The sequence below is a fragment of the Impatiens glandulifera genome, chromosome 7 (assembly GCF_907164915.1).
Source record: "Impatiens glandulifera chromosome 7, dImpGla2.1, whole genome shotgun sequence".
In the NCBI taxonomy this organism is placed as follows: Eukaryota; Viridiplantae; Streptophyta; class Magnoliopsida; order Ericales; family Balsaminaceae; genus Impatiens; species Impatiens glandulifera.
Window position 1 is genome coordinate 17,101,483 of NC_061868.1, and position 16,832 is coordinate 17,118,314.

Sequence of the window (16,832 nt, forward strand, 5' to 3'; positions counted from 1 at the left end):
TCATTCATACACTTTTCAATAGCTCTTTCCTCTTTTGAAAGAAACGTATACATATACATTTATTTGAAAAGTGAGATACTTTTGATTATCACACTATTTGATGAGGAAATAAACACTCCCATTAATTCAGATAGTCACACTCAATTGTTATTTTCAGTAAGATCTCCTTCTCACTTATTTTTATGCTTGAATTCATCTATTTTATTAGGTTTAGGGTTAATTTTAACAAAAATATATCCAAAATCTTGTTACTTTTTTAAATGAATATTTATTACGTTTTCGTCTAATTTCTTGTTAATTTTTTCAATACATGTTTCATTAGGATTTTGTTGTGAATTTCGGCATGTTTGAGCAGGACGAATTAGTTTCAATGAGAAGAGAAAACTTGATCGCTTCGGCTTACCCATATATTGTGGAGACTGGATTGAGAAGATTGCATTATTGCATAAAATTTGTATTTTGGGTCGTGTCAATCACTTTTGTGACTCCAAAATTTCTCCAAAGCATGTATTTTAAGGAAGAATCAAGTAAGTTTAAGGTAATTTAACTTTCTTTAAAATAGTTTTTTCGTCAAGAAAAACTAGATTAGAAAAGTGTTTACAAAAGATATGAATAAAATCACTTTAATTGGTAGCTTTCAATTATCTTAGATTTTGATCTAATAAATTTGCATCTTAATTTTCTGTTTTTTTTTTTTGTGAAGTGTGGAATTATTCAACTTACAACAACAATAACATTCAGAATAATGATGATCATCTCTTTGCTGACTTTAGGATAGATGATAGTGCAATCAACTTAGTGAATAACGATGAGATTATTGGTTCTTCGCGAGGTCAATCTCTATGCCCTTTTGGTAATGGAGTGGATTATACTGTGAAGAAAGACATTTTTGATACTGAATCTAACATTTATATTGAAAAGGTAATGAATGTTTACCTGAATCCTTATGTTGAGTCTTTTTCATTTGTTGTGAAAATTCATTTAAAAAAATATACAATTCAATTGGAACTTGCCCTTATTAATGTTTTATTGATTTTCCGGGATTTATTTAGGTTCCAACATGTAGACAACACGACAATACAGATTTCGATCCTTCTGAAATAGCGTCTGGAAATGACTTGACACATCTTGTGGATGCACTTCAAAAATACACAGTTCCTTATTCTAGTGATACAAATATGGATTTGAGATTTCCAACTGGACCCATAATTCATCAAAATATTTCTCTTAACCAGCTATCCAACATCACTCAGGATGGTAATAGAGATACAATTTTTTTGAAAAGTGAGGAAATAGAAAGTAGAAATACATATATGACTCATGAATCAACATGGAGGTTCAATTTTGGTATAACAACTCCAACTATAAGGCCTAAACTTCTATTAAGATTCAAGGAAAAAAAGAAATTACGAGAGTACGTTGCCTCTCACCTATAAAACAAATATCAAAGATTAAACTTCAAAATAACTTTCTAACATTTTTTGTGTTCTGTAGCTTTGCCAAAAAAATAAGATATGCTTCTCGAAAATCTAGAGCCGACAATCGAAAGCGTGAGAAAGGTAGGTTTGTCAAAGCTGTCGAAGAACAATTTGGTTGTCATGTTCAGGAAAACAATTGAGTCCTGAGAAAGGAACCATCCTTTTTGGTTCTCACATAAGAGGACTGTATGAATAAGGTAATATATAACATCTTTATCACTATAGTAATATATTGCAAGTAAAAATTATTAAATTGTAGAATAGTATTACTATCCAAGAGTGATTGAATTAGATTCAATTTGATTTATATTTGGTTATTTTTGTATTAAGTACAGAATTATAATCCTATGTAGATAATTAGTTTTTGGCTCTCTTTTTCAGGTGTGAAGACTCGTTGCTGAAACGTGTTAGAGCACATGAACTCATTTTTCAAATGTAAAAAAAAAATCCTTAGAAAAAAATCCTTCAGGAACATATTATAATGTGTATGTATATATTTTGATGAAGGTTTTTATGTAGCTAACCAATATATATAGTCTTTTTTAATTGACATCTCATTAGATTAATTTTCTTCTTGTTCACATGTTTAATAATTAATTATTTAACAACTAACACTAAATTAACTGATGATTTGATGATTTGCAACAAGTGCACAATAATCATATTTGCATTAAAAACTGACTGTAGCAATTGTCTTATTATTAGTTCGGAACTTCGCAACTAGATTTGCAAGCAGGGGCGGAGTCACCGTGGGCTCCAGCCCCACCTAAATTAAAATCCTAAAAGAAAATTTTTTATATATGTTTTTGACATATGAGTCCTAGCCTAGTTGGCTATGTTATTGAAAAGTCAATATGAGGTCAGAGGATCAATTCCTGGCCTCACCTTTAACTTATTATATTTTATAATAATACATAAATTTTAATGAATATATAAATAAGATTTATTTATATAAAATTTTGTAAATCATATAATAATATTATTTATTTTAAAATTATATTTATATAATAATTATACATTATTTTTTATTTATTTCAATATAATTAATAATACAAATTATTTATAAGAGTAAAATATAAAAATTAAAATAATAATAGTGTTTTATATTTCTTAATTTTAAACTATTTCAAAAATTTATAAGAAAATATAAATTAATATTAATAAACAAGTTAAAATAAAGAATTTGATATCCTACTCAAGAACTTAATAAATCTCCTAGAATTAATGTTGATGTAAGTTCTCTTAAACTTGATCCAACATTACGTATTCCGATATGGAAATATCATTTTAATCAAAAGGATGAAATTAGACGAGTTTATATCAAGATGGAGTCATATCAACCTATTAAGGATGAGTACCCGCCGACCAAATTTGGAAATTAAAATCGACGGTTCCAAAGTCATTGGTTTAAGAAATTTACTTGGTTAGAATACTCTCATTTGAAAGATGCTGCTTTTTGTTTCCCATGTTTCTTGTTTTAACATAAGCAACCCCAAAAACCTACATTTACATTAGATGGATTCAAATATTGAAAGCGAGTTAATGATGAGGATAAATGCTCTTTTGTTATGCATATAGGATATAATATTTCACCACATAATAGGGCAGTTGAATATCTTGATAATCTAATGAATATCCTTGTCATATTAAAAAAATACTAAATACATAGTTTAGATGAAAAACAAAATAACAGATTACGATTTACAACAACTATTAAAATCACTCGGTGGCTCACTTTGTAAACTTGTGCATTGAGAGGGCATGACGAGTTTTCATCTTCTAATAATCGTGGAAATTTTATTGAAAAAAAAGCGGAACATAGAAAGTTAAATCTGAGATGCAAGTTGGAGTCAGCCCCAGGTAATTTTTCATTCTGGCTCCGCCCCTGTTTGCAAGTATCAATAAACATTGCAAATACCTGATTGCAAATTTGCATTAGTGTTTACACAAACTGTTCCAATAAGATTTTCACTAAATCCAGAAGTAATGCAGAAAATTCAATTTTTCTAAAACTATAACTAACCATAGTTAATATATAATCGTTAAAAGTTTTATTAATTTGCAATAGAAATTACCTATAATATTGTATCAAATCATGAACTGCATTAGGTTTCAAAATAGTCAATTTAGCAAATAAATGAAACTTAAGAAATATATTTTATATTTTTCTATGAAAGTATATTCAACAAAAACTGTAATACCTATACTATTTATATGAAACATACATTCAACAAAAACTGCATTAAATTATAAAATTATGTAACACAATACTTTTTACAATAACATATTAAATTTTGTACTACAATAATCTTCGAAATATATATATATATATATATATATATATATATATATATATAAATATGTATATATATAAATATGTCTGCAATTCGATTTGTATTATTTCATTTCAAATTCTATTTATATTATCCAATTTATATTTTCGTATATAATAACATTATCATTTGTATTATACTTATGTAATTGATTTGCAACTTTTTTCACATTACACAGTTAACATTATATTATTGATAATACTACAACTATTCTTGGAATAACTTTATTCACAACTTTGCATTAATATTAACAATAACTTATACAACTTCATTTGCATTATTTGAAATGCACGATTTGCTTTATTCTATATAATATATTTTTAAATTTTACATTAAATTTGCATAATTTTTTGCAACCTTCATCGCATTATATCAAAAACTAATATTTTAATTTAATTGAATTTAAATTAAAATGATTCATGTATATAAATAATAACCAAAAGCAAATGATCAATTCCTGGTAAACTTACATCATTCATTACAAATTTGCAAAACACATTTGCAAATTAAATTCATCAAGTACTTTTGTTCCAAAAATATGAACAAAAACATCCCAAATTTTACACAAAATGACATTTCCAAATAGCTCCAACACTCCATCCATTGATATTTACTTCAATCCATCTCTATTTCTGTAAACCTATATAAATTCAACAAAATGAGCAATAAGATGTACTATATAGTATATGTATTGAATAATATACAATTTTAATTTTCTTACAGCTTTGAAGCCCAAGACCCATCCCACCCATCATTGTGCATTCTACGATAGCATTTGACAATATTATACAACTCATATATAAATTACTTGAAAATATAAATATGAATTTAAATCACTTGACAACATTAAAAGAACTCATATATTGAACATAAAATTAAATTACTTGAAACTTACTAAATAAATTTCATAAAACACTAACCTATTAATTAGACAACATTAAACATGAAACTAAATCACTTGACAATATTAAAGAACTCATATATTGAACATAAAACTAAATCACTTGAAACTTACTAAATAATTTCACAAAACACTAACCTATTAATTAAATAACAATAAATATGAAACTAAATCACCTGAGAACATTAAAAACTCATATATTGAACATAAAACTAAATCTTTTGAAAACTTACTAAATAAATTTCATAAAACACAAACCTATTAAATGAGGCGGTCGAGGCGGCCGCCTAGGCGGCGCCTAGGCGGTAGGCGGTCCAACACCGCTCCGCCTATACATGAGGCTGTCAGATTATTTAATTATTTATTATTTTTAATTAATTAATTACTAATATTAATATATGTATATATATATATATATATTTAATAAAACAAAACTCTTTATCACCTACTATTTATTTAAATTTTGAAATGACTCTTTACATTCCAATTCATTTATCTTCTTCTTTTCTGTTTCTTATCTCATTCACCTCACCTCCTTGATCATCTACATCTTCTTAGATCATCTAATCATCTATCTCTTCTTCAGCTCGTCTACATACTTATTTTTGTTAAATGTTACTATATTAGAGAATATTAATTTGACTTTTTAGTAAAATGATAATTATAGAACATCTTTATTATATTTATATTCAACCGCCTAGGCACCGCTTAGGCACCGCCTAGGCACCCGAGGCAGTAGGCAGTCACTTACCGCTCTGCCACCGCCTACCGCCGTTTAGAACACTACCTATAATTCAACCTATTTAAATATACATATTAATTATTCAAACATATAATTTAACATACTTAAATCTTTATTATTATATCTAACATTAATAGCATTATGATAATAACATATGAATTTCATTTGAATACGAAACATATTACCAAATTAAAGATTGAATCACTAACCTTCTTCATCAATTGTCCTGAGTAGGAATGTTTGGGATCATTTGTTTCCCTGACTTTGTTCATAATTCAAGGATAGTGTCAAACTTTTCATTTAAGAACTGCACTTGAGTTTAAAGAACAACTTGGTCCTGAACTAGTTCAATTTGGTTGAACTCCAATATTTTAATTCTCTCTTGTTCTACATACTCTACCTGACATCTATCAAAAATTTTTTTTAGGTGCATTCTCTTTGTCCTTCTCAGAATTTAGAATTTGGAAATCACTTACGGTTTCTTTAAGTGTTTTTATCTCCAAAGAAAGTTGTTTGTTGGATTGCCCATTTTCGAATACCTATTTTTTGCCCATGTAGCCTATTTCTGAGACACGCCCTCTCTTGGAATTTCATGCTGCCTCTATCCATAACTCCATTTCAGATTTATGTTCATTGGTATCCAAAGATTCCTGAGTTTGATGGAGTTGAGTACAAGAATTATGCATAAAATAAATATAGCTAGTTGTGTATAAAAAATAAAGCTCAACCTTTTAATGAACATAAAACATTAATATTACCACAACTTCTGCTTCCCTGTTTTCACTCCATGTACCATCCTTCTTTTTATGTGTCTTCTAAAATGTTTCAAGAAGGGAATGATTTCTTCCAAGTTCTTTTGTCTATTATAAATTATAAATTTAGGTGTTAGTAATATAAAATTCAATCAATTAAATACAACTCAAATAAATATATTACTTAATTACCAATCTTCGTTGATGTTCTATAACCGAGATTGAACCCCCACAATATGTAGCACCACCATTTTCTTTCGATTTCCTTTGGCCTTGGTGCACTTCTCATAATAGTTTGGCTCATAAAATTTGATTTTCATTTTGTTCCAATTTTCTAGGGTAAAGTGTGAGGGTTTTTTCAAAGAGGCTTTTGTTCTAGTCACACAGTTTCTTATTTTGACACTACCCTTCTTCTTGAAAAGTTTATTCACACCCCCTCCTTAATGGGATCTCACTCATATGTCTCCTACAACCAATTATATAAATTTGGTAAAGACTTATAACAATGAATTGATAATAAAAATCAATTAGAGTAATACAACTAAATATATTATGAATTGTTCCCAACAAATGTTCTTAATGTCTTCGGAAACTTGATTCTAATTCAAGTATGCCCCCCTCCAATAACCCGTGATTATCCTATGTATGTCTTTCAAAATATTTGGATAGAAGCTGAAAAAATATACAAGGGTTAAAAATGAAGTCATTTAATATTTCTAAATTAGAATTTACACATAACTTAAATGAATAAACTTACTTCTCTCCAACAATTTCTATGTAGGTCTTTGACGATTTGGAAAGATCGTCTAGGTCTACATCCACCCTTGAATCTTCTTCATCCCCATCTTCCATTTCAATATTTGAGGGAGACTAAGTTGGGTATGTATTTTCGAGGATAAGGGTACGATTGACGATAATATCTGTTGTGTTAGGTTGAGTTTTTAAACCTTCAAAAGGGATAAGTTGAAGACTTGGCTGAACTAAAGTTGAAGGCGGTTTGGATGGAATTGACTTCTTATTTTGGTTGAATTTTGGTTTTTGGGTTTAGGAGATGAAGTAAGTGTTGCTTGTTTTGAAGGTACTAGTGTTTGTTTGGGGGTACTTTTTTTTAGGAGACGATTTTTTGGGTGTAGTTGGGGATGGTTGTTTTGGAACTGTTCGTCTTAAAGAGGGTTGTTTTTTCTTTTGGGGATATTACCATTTTGGTACGTTTAGAAGATGAAGCTTTCTTCTTTGGAACCTCTTTATCATTTTTGTTCGTCTATCGGCAATTTCATAGTCATGCACATCCTAAAACCAGTAACAAACTATGTAATGACATAAATAACTCACTTGACCAAATTATAAATCTATCAACCAAATCATACGTGGTCTAATTCTGTACATTCAAATTCACTTAGATCCCGCTTTCTTTAAGATTGTCTACTTAAATGTCAAGATACTATGTTCAACTAATATCAAATATAAAACTAATTAGAATTCAATGTAGATCATATAAAATTAAATCATATTACATTCCCTCATATAACTGTGCAAAAATTAGCTATAACTCTAAACATACATTAGCATAAAAAATTAGCTACAATTACTACATTACAAAAACAACATGCTAAAATAGATATTGAAAACTAGCACGCTAAAACAGATATTGAAAACAAGTTAATTATTATCTGGAATGTACCTTAATTATATATATTAACAACTTTATTGACCTTATTCGACTTATCATGTGTCGATTATGTTTATGGTTACAGTATATAAATTACATGGGTTGCCAGATATTATAGTAATAGATAGTGTTGTTATGTAGTCTATTTTGGAAACAATTATTGAAAGCAATAGGGGTACAAGAATTGATGAGTTTGGCATATCCATTAAAATGATGCCATTTGAAGCGACATATGGGTATAAACTAGTTCCACTACCTTCGAGTACAATGTGTAAATATCAGTTAGAGCAGTTGCAACTACTTAAGGATAACTTATGGTCGATATTGCTAGAGTGGATAGAAATTTACGAAAGAGATGATTTTACGAAATGTTAAACTAGCTTATGTAAGAGGATTTTACATCATCATTTAAGAAGACCGATAGTAGAATGTAAGAAGATGCTTATTATGAATATGGGCACTAATGTAAATAAGACAAAAAACATGAGAGTGAATGAAGAAAATCCGAAAGTAAAAATATTGATGACCATAAGTTGATAAAGATGTTTTTGAATAATCCTAAAATATATTATACCTCTAAGAAGAAGAATCGATTTACGATAAGGTTCAGGTGAGGAAGAAACGGCGCGGCTAGGATGCAACTACGTTGTGGCTAGGTTTCGACTATGTCGGCAAGCGGGGTTGAGGGATGCATGAGTCAGGTAGAATTTGAGGTTGAGGGAGCGTTTGAGTTGGGGATAATTTCTAGTTGAGGGAGCGTTCGAGTTGGGTAGAGAGAGAAGGTTTGAGGTTAGGGTTCGAAGAGTTTGTGGCAAGGGTTCAGCGGGGTTGCAGCTAGGGTTCGTTTAGGGTGTGGGCGGCCATTAACGATCAGTGATCATTAGAGAATGGTGGTAAAGGGAGGTGAGTCAGGTAGGATTTGGTGTAGAGGGAGACGGGTAGGGTTTGCGACAGGGGGTTTGAGTTAGGGAGAGAGAGAAGGATTTGGGGGAATGTTTTTTTGCTTAAGTGTTAGATGATTGGAAAAACGGTTTTGGAGTAAAAAAGTGTTTATGCAGTATATTAAAATTTTCAATTGAAGGTAACTGCAACTATGATTGCATTAAACAATACATATCACGGAATAATTTTAGATTAAAGAGTTTATTAACCTTATTCAACTTATCAAGTGCCCATTATGTTTATGGTTACAATATATAAATTATATGGGCTGCTAGATATTATAGTAACAGATAGATTTGCTATATAGTCTATTTTGGAAATAGTTATTGAAAGAAATATGGGTACAAGGATTTATGAGTTTGACATATCCATTAAAATGATGCCATTTGAAGCGACATATGGGTATAAACCAGTTCCACTACCTTCAAGTTCAATGTATAAGTATTAGTTGGAGTAGTTGAAGACTTTTTATCAGAAAGAACTCAAATGTTGCAATTAAACTAGTAAAAAAAAAAGACCTTTTAGCGATTGGTAAACCAATCACTATTAACTTCCAAAGCGATTATTATAGGCTTATAGAGATTGGTCATATACCAATCGCCTTCAATAGGCAAAAATCTTCTCGTTGTTGCCTTAATTGGAAACAATGATTGGTAAATGATCAAACACTACTTCCCCTATAACGATTGCTCAACCAATCAGGGTACTTAGTAAGGTTACGGCGATTGGTTGTTCAACCAATCGGGCTACTGAGTAAGGTTATGACGATTGGTTATTAATACAATCGTTTTGACCCCTTTTTATATAAAAAAATTAAAAAAAATTAATGATTTATCTTATCTAGTTGACTAGTGGTGTCTAATTATGCTTAATATTAATATTTATTACCATTGCATCAGTGAAGTATTAAACATTTAAAAAGTTGCTTATAATGAAATTTTAAAAACATAAAATAGCACAGCTTAAGGTTTCAGCTTAAAAATGAAGACCAACACCATTGATAACTAAACCTCCAGCTGATACATTTTTAATGAACTCCTTCTTCAGCTTTATGTTTATATAGAAACGGGTCAACTACTATCACTTTACATAAACCTAAAACAAAGGAAATAATAATAGAAAGAAAGATTACTTCACCTAAAATAATAACCTAGAAGATGAGGAAATAAGATCAATAATATTCCTTTATACCTTCACGGGTCAATACAGATGAATTAGAAGAATTAGGTAACATGTTTGGTCTAGGTCTTTTTTTGTCTGGGTACAGGAAGGGGGTTTGGTGTTGTGGGATGAACAACTGGTTCTATTTTCCAGGGTAAAACTCTATATGAACGGGGAACAATAGAACTTTCATCCCATCGTACCTTTAGCAAACAGAAGAAGAATCTTTAGCATGGATAGACTTTATGCGATTGGAGTTCTCTTAACACTAAACAATACCTTAAGTCATATCTATTTTGACCTAGGCCATCGATTATGATCGGCATCCTCATTCCCAACTATGGTTCCGGTGTATCTACAAATATGCAAAAGAGGATATTACATAATAACCGAGTGTAAAGATGTTACCGGTCAACAAACAACATCCATAATACACACACCTTTTCTCAGGTGCTTCTTCACCTTCAAACCTCATTTTGAACCTCATCCTAATTGAATAAGTATTCTTCACCGACTCCATGTACTGATTGAATGGAATAATACACTCTACTGGGCTGGTTCTGTCATATAAGAAATGCAAAGAAACATTAGTTGTTTGAGAGAAATCTTTAACCCTTATATGGAATAATGGAAATGATATAGATATTAACTCAAATGCCTAAGATTGAAAGAGATTTCCTAGACTGGAATTTACACGAGCATAACTCAAATGACCACGTCTACTCGTACTCTTCTTTAGACCACGTTTGATGAAGATAAACTTTGTCTGCTCGCACATTACTTAGACCACGTCTATAGTAATTAGACGACGTCTACTCACACTCTTCTTTAGACCATATCTGATGAAGATAGATGACGTCTGGTCACACATTACTTGGACCACGTCTAAAGTAATTAGACGACGTCTACTTGCGCTCTTCTTCAGACAACATCTGATGAAGATAGACGACGTCTGCTCGCGCATTTTTTAGAGCACGTCTAAAGTAATTAGACAACGTCTACTCGTGCATTACTTAGACCATATCTAAAGTAATTTAAACGACGTTTACTTGCGCTCTTCTTCAGACCACATCTGATGAAGATAGACGACGTCTGCTCGTGCATTACTTAGACCACTTCTAAAGTAATTTAGACGATGTCTAACTGTGTTTCTTCCTTAGATTGCGTCTAAGAAGAGTTAGACCACATAATTAAAATTTTGTCGTTCTTATTTCTTAAGTTAATTAATTATTTTTCTCTTAATTAATTTATGTTTTTCCTCATTTAATTTAATCCAACAATTTCTCCCTTTTTGATGATGTTAAAACTAAGAGATAAATTGAGTTAAAAACATAATTTCAAAAACCAACCAATCTATTTATAATCATACATAAAATTCAAAAGATAAAGGAAGAAAAGTTTAAGAAAAGAAAAGTTCAAGATTCTTCCCTTTTAGTTATTGAGTGTTTATCGATCGGGATCTTTATCGTCGAGTACACGTTCTATGAAGCTTCGATTATCTCCTTGACCACCTCCATGACTATCTCCGTGACCTCCACGACCTCCTTGGATAGGCAGGACACCACCTCTTGTATGTCTCATTCGAGAACGGGTTTCATGAATACGAGATTCACTTTGATTTATTACTGCTACTCCTAGATGAATTTCTTCCTCCTTTTTAATATCATCAGTAGTGTTAGCGGCTTCAACAACCCTATCTTCCTCATCCTAGAAGCGTCTAGAAAATGCCTCAGCATCTTCTAAAGATTCTACTTCAGCATTCTTCATAGATTTAACAACTTCAAGCAACTGGAGGGTTATAGACTCAATCGAAGACCTCGTCATTATGAAGTTCAAGAGCAAGAGACTTGGTCTGGTCATGAATATCCGAGTTTTGCTTGTGCATATTCGCATGCATCCTCATATACTGAGTGTGGAGGAGCTTTACTTCATAAGTGTTTTGCAACAGGTTTTTATCGGTTGCCTTCTGTGCAGTAGCTAAGGCAGCATTAACTTTAGAGAATTCTTTAGAACTCTTCTCGAGATTTTGCAGGCGGGAGGACATGTCTTAAAGGTTCTGCTGCATCAGAGCCAACATATCCAAAAGGATTTTGCGGAAAATTGCAGCTCTAGGAGAGGCTTCTTCTTCAGAAGAGGAGGAAGAGGGGACGATGTGTGAACCAACAGGAATAAAGCGAATGGGATTGGCACGAAGACTTACCTGAATCAAGTGCTCTAGTTCTTTATCTTGGGCGGGTTCTTGGGGAACATTTATCATTGCCCTAGACTCACTTCGAGTCCCTTGTATTCCAGCGCACAACTCATTGACATAATGTTTTCAAACCGAAGAGTATGTTCATGAAGGGAACAGACGGTCCTCATAGGAGATAGACGAGTTCTGGTTGGAGGAGCAGGCATTCTCTCTTCAGAATCCTTCTCTTCAAATGAAGATGAAGACTTAGTAGCTTTGACTTTAGATGCTATTTGGGAATGGACACGTTCCCCTTAAGCAAATAGAATCTGCTCTAGTTCAAACGGCTTTGAGAGTTCCCCCTCAATAGACGGTGTTTGTACTGGTTCTAACGAGGGTGGAATGCCAGACATCTGTTTCTGAATGGGTAAGGTCGTCTTATTAGACACAAGAGATGTAGCCTCCTCAACAGACGTCGTCTACCTCTGTTCGGGCATTGGAGGGACTTCGGACGCCTCCTTTTGAGTTGGTATAGCCGTCTACTCAAACATAAGAGAAAGAACCTCTTCCTCCCTAGTAATATGAGTTTCTTGTTGAGCATCAGACAGGAGGGGCGTCTGCTGAGTTTTGAGAACATGACAAGGCTCGCCTTAATGAGACAAAATATCATCAATGCATACAACATCCTCATCGGCGTCTGGACAATTGAACTCTACACGCGATGGTCTAAATCTAAAGACATCCGATCAAGACGACTCGGTGCCATGAATGTATTGATTGGTAATGGAGTAGTAGGACTCCATTAGCAAGTTGAGGCGGTAAAGAACCTTTACCTCTGTTTGAGAAGACTTGTCATAGGAGTTGAAGTTAGCTTTCCTTTGATATAGTAGAGGATAGATAGCATGCCCCATCGCATTTTCCACGACGAGCTCTCTTCGCTTAAGAGCCTTGTGGACACTTGTCCTTTTTACCAATGAGAGGATTTTCTTCTCCGTTGACACTAGCTCATTCCACTCATTTAGAATATTTTTGTTGGCGATAATTTCGACGTATGGAGAGTGGAGTCTGTGGCTCTTCCAAGTGTCAAAATCTTCAATCCGCTCGGCCATTTTTACTTCAACATCCTCCATGACGAGGTTAAAAATTAGATTGACTTCGGATGTGTGCTCAGAAGTGTCTTTCTCCACACCTTTTCCTTTTACTACAACTTCGATAGGTTTAGGAGCAGGTGCTGGTTCTCTTAAAAAAATGCCTGTAGCTCCTCGAGCAGCTTTAAGTAGAGAGAATGGAGAAATGTTCTTAGATAAATCATTCTTTAAAAGGACAGTAACAATAGGGACATTAGTTGAAACTGCATCCGTCTGAACGTGTGTTTCCTCAATAATAGCAACAACAGACGAGGGCACAACCTCCTGCTATATTTTAGGAAAAACAGTGTAATATTACCAATAACATCAGCCACTACTAGTTCATCGAGGAAGACATGCGTGTCTTCCCCTTGATTATTCTCAATAGGTCGACAACCTGGCTCAACAGTTGGTCCATCAGCTTGTTCCACCACGAGAACTTCAAGAGATGGCACTTCGACTAGATGAACAGATGGATTTACCTTGGATGACATCGGCTGAACACCACCACGGACAAGCGACTCCAACAGCAACTTGCGCTGACTCGCCATAACATAGGCCAAAGACAGAAGAGGAAAAACCTTGTAGGTCGTCTGAACCGCTTTAGACGCTTCCGTCTAATCAGTAACAATAGTAGCTGTTACAGCCCTCTCCTTCATTGGGCTAGCTGATGGAGACGACGAGATCGAGGACAGATGAATAGCGACGATAGTGTTTCCCTCGAATCTTGCCCTTTTTGGCATGGAGTCAACTTCTTCAGTTTCTCCGAAGGGGCCCTCTTGCAACTATTGGAGCTGGCAACAGACTCCATAACAGAAGGCCTAGCCTTCTTAGGAGGGGTCTTGCGACTGGAAGTCGTAGGACGTTTAGACCGAGTGATCGATTGACCACTCATTTGTGGAACTGAGGGCTTAGACTTCGATTCCTTGACCATCTTCATTCGTGCAAGAAAGCTCTTCACAATGTCGATCGTCAATATTCGGCAAAGGTTAACAGCAACACCTCGCCTACTAGAACCGGTAGATGCTCCAAGAGCCAACCGAGTTGGACTGAGAAGCCCACACTCTACTTGCTCTGTGGAGAAACCATCTGACATAGAGTCGAAAATAAAGCAGAACCCTAGTTGACTGGTATCCCTTTGGTTATAGCAACCATATAATCAAATCGGTCTTGAGTATAAGTGTCAAAAGAACCTGCTCTTCCTTGCAGCGATTTCTTCACAATATCGTTTAAAAGGTAGAAGGGGTATTTGAGAAGTTTCTTCTTCCCATTGATGTTTTTTGGACCGCCGATATCCGAGAATATGATCTTCATCTTAGAGAGGATCTCGACCGGAATCATCAAGTCGAACGAGTGACCTTCCGATGGAAGTTCAAAGAACTCGACAAATGAGGCTTCAGAGATAAAATAATAACTCTCGTCACCGTCACTTCAATAGAGTCTCCAACGATCTTCCCGGTTCTAAAGAACTCCCAGACTTCCTTTTCATAAAGAACGAAGGGACCACCGAGGAACTTCCTGAGGCCAGACGCCTCCAACAACTTGAACATCTCAACTATCTCCGGTTATTCATACTAGTTATTCAAAATCTACCTGCAATGTATTGAGAATGTAATATTTGAGTTTTAAGAAGAGACAACGAAGAGTTTAGGTTTATTTAGAGAGAAGGGAATTTTTTTTTGGGGTTTTTCAGAAATTTCAAAGAAGGCGTGAAAACGTTGTTTTGGCATGCAAGGCATCCTTAAATAGAAATTGAAAGGTCATGTGTCCAAAAGACACTATTTGAAAATAAGCCGTTATTAAAGCATTTTCCCAAGAAACTCATAATTAAAAGACTTCATTTTAAAATATCATAAAAGCCATATTGATGGAAAGGCGTGAAGAAATTAACCATCATTAATATTAGTCATATTTTTAATATTGAGAGACACATGTGTTCAAGTTATTCAAAATTAGAAATATGATTGTTCAATTTCTGGGCGGAAAAAGTACATGGACAGCTCATCAGACGTTGGACAACTGTCCCACATGTCCGAAGATGAGACGTCTAAAGACACACGTAGTTAGACGTCGTCTATGCTATCCGCATGCCTTGCGTTTAAGTTGGGTAGACGTATATTCGGAAGGCGTCATATCACACATATCTATAGATGCTTCAGCATAAGTCTGGACATCGTCTAATCACGCAGGTCTATAGACGCTTCGGCATAAGTCTAGACGACGTCTGATCACGCACGTTTACAGACGCTTCTGACGTGTTCCTCACATTTAGACATCTAACCAAGCTTATATGTAAGTTGCTTAAACACAACTCGTCTAAGTACATGGTTTATTTAGACAACTGATGTGATCGGTTCAATTGAGCCATCCGTCTACACACGTCTGTCCAACCACTATAATCAACATACTTCCCTCTCAATTTGTGCATGATTAATTAACTAAAATTTAATTTAGGTCTACAAGACTAAAAATATTTTTAAAATAAGAAAACTTAATCTCAGGGAGTGGCTTCGTGAACACGTTTGTCACTTGCTGATCCGTTGGGACATATTCTAGACGAATATGATTCTAACTAACATGCTCTCGGATGAAATGATGTCGGATGTCGATATTCTTAGTCTGAGAGTGCAGCACCGAGTTGTATGTAATTTCTATGGTACTGGTGTTGTCGTAGAAAATCGGTGACTCGTCTGCTTCAATGCCATAATCTCTCAGCTATTGTTGAACCCCACAAGAGCTGAGAGCAGCAACTCCCTGCAGCAAGGTACTCACCCTTTACTATAGACGTGGCGACGAACGTCTACTTCTTGCTGAACCAAAATATTAGACGATCACTAAGGAACTGACAACTCTCACTAGTGCTCTTCCGATCAATCTTGCAGCCTGTAAAGTCTGCATCAGAATAGCTAATTAAATATAAACTAGAATCCTTTGCATACCACAATCCCACATTTTGAGTTCCCTTTAAATACTTCAAAATATGTTTGGTAGCAACATAATGAGATTGTTTAGGGTTATCCTGATATCTTCCACATACGCCGATGACAAATAGAATGTCTGGCCGACTAATAGTAAGGTAAATTATAGAGCTAATAATCCCTCTATAAGTAATTATGTTGACACTTTGACCATCTTCATCCTTGTCGAGCTTGCTGGAAGTGTTTATTAGAGTAGCTGCAAGAAAGCAACTTTCCATTCTAATTTTTTCTTTAGTAGCTCCTTGATGTACTTGGCCTGGTTAATGAATATGCCATCTTCAAGTTGACGAATTTGAAGACCAAGAAAGAAGTTCAATTCTCCCATCATACTCATCTCGAATTTTTCCTGCATCAACTTAGAGAATTTATCACATAATTTGGGGTTAGTTGACCCAAATATGATATCATCAACGTATACTTGAACAAGCAAAATGTGAGAATCTTTAACAAATCTAAATAAAGTTTTGTCTACTGTGCCAATTACGAATTCATGATCAAATAAAAACTTAGTTAAAGTATCATACCAAGATTTAAGAGCTTGCTTAAGACCATATAATGATTTGTCATGTTTAAAAACAT

The 16,832-nt window shown here is 33.7% G+C and overlaps 1 protein-coding gene across 1 annotated transcript; it reads left to right on the forward strand.

The window, feature by feature from the left end:
- The first annotated feature begins 505 nt into the window (after positions 1-505).
- Positions 506-1,917, forward strand: LOC124909589 (zinc finger protein CONSTANS-LIKE 12-like). Its single transcript, XM_047450255.1, has 6 exons — positions 506-527; positions 704-921; positions 1,053-1,414; positions 1,495-1,559; positions 1,607-1,664; positions 1,860-1,917. The coding sequence occupies exons 1-6, from the start codon at positions 506-508 to the stop codon at positions 1,915-1,917; spliced, it is 783 nt and encodes a 260-aa protein (XP_047306211.1).
- Positions 1,918-16,832: the final 14,915 nt, after the last annotated feature.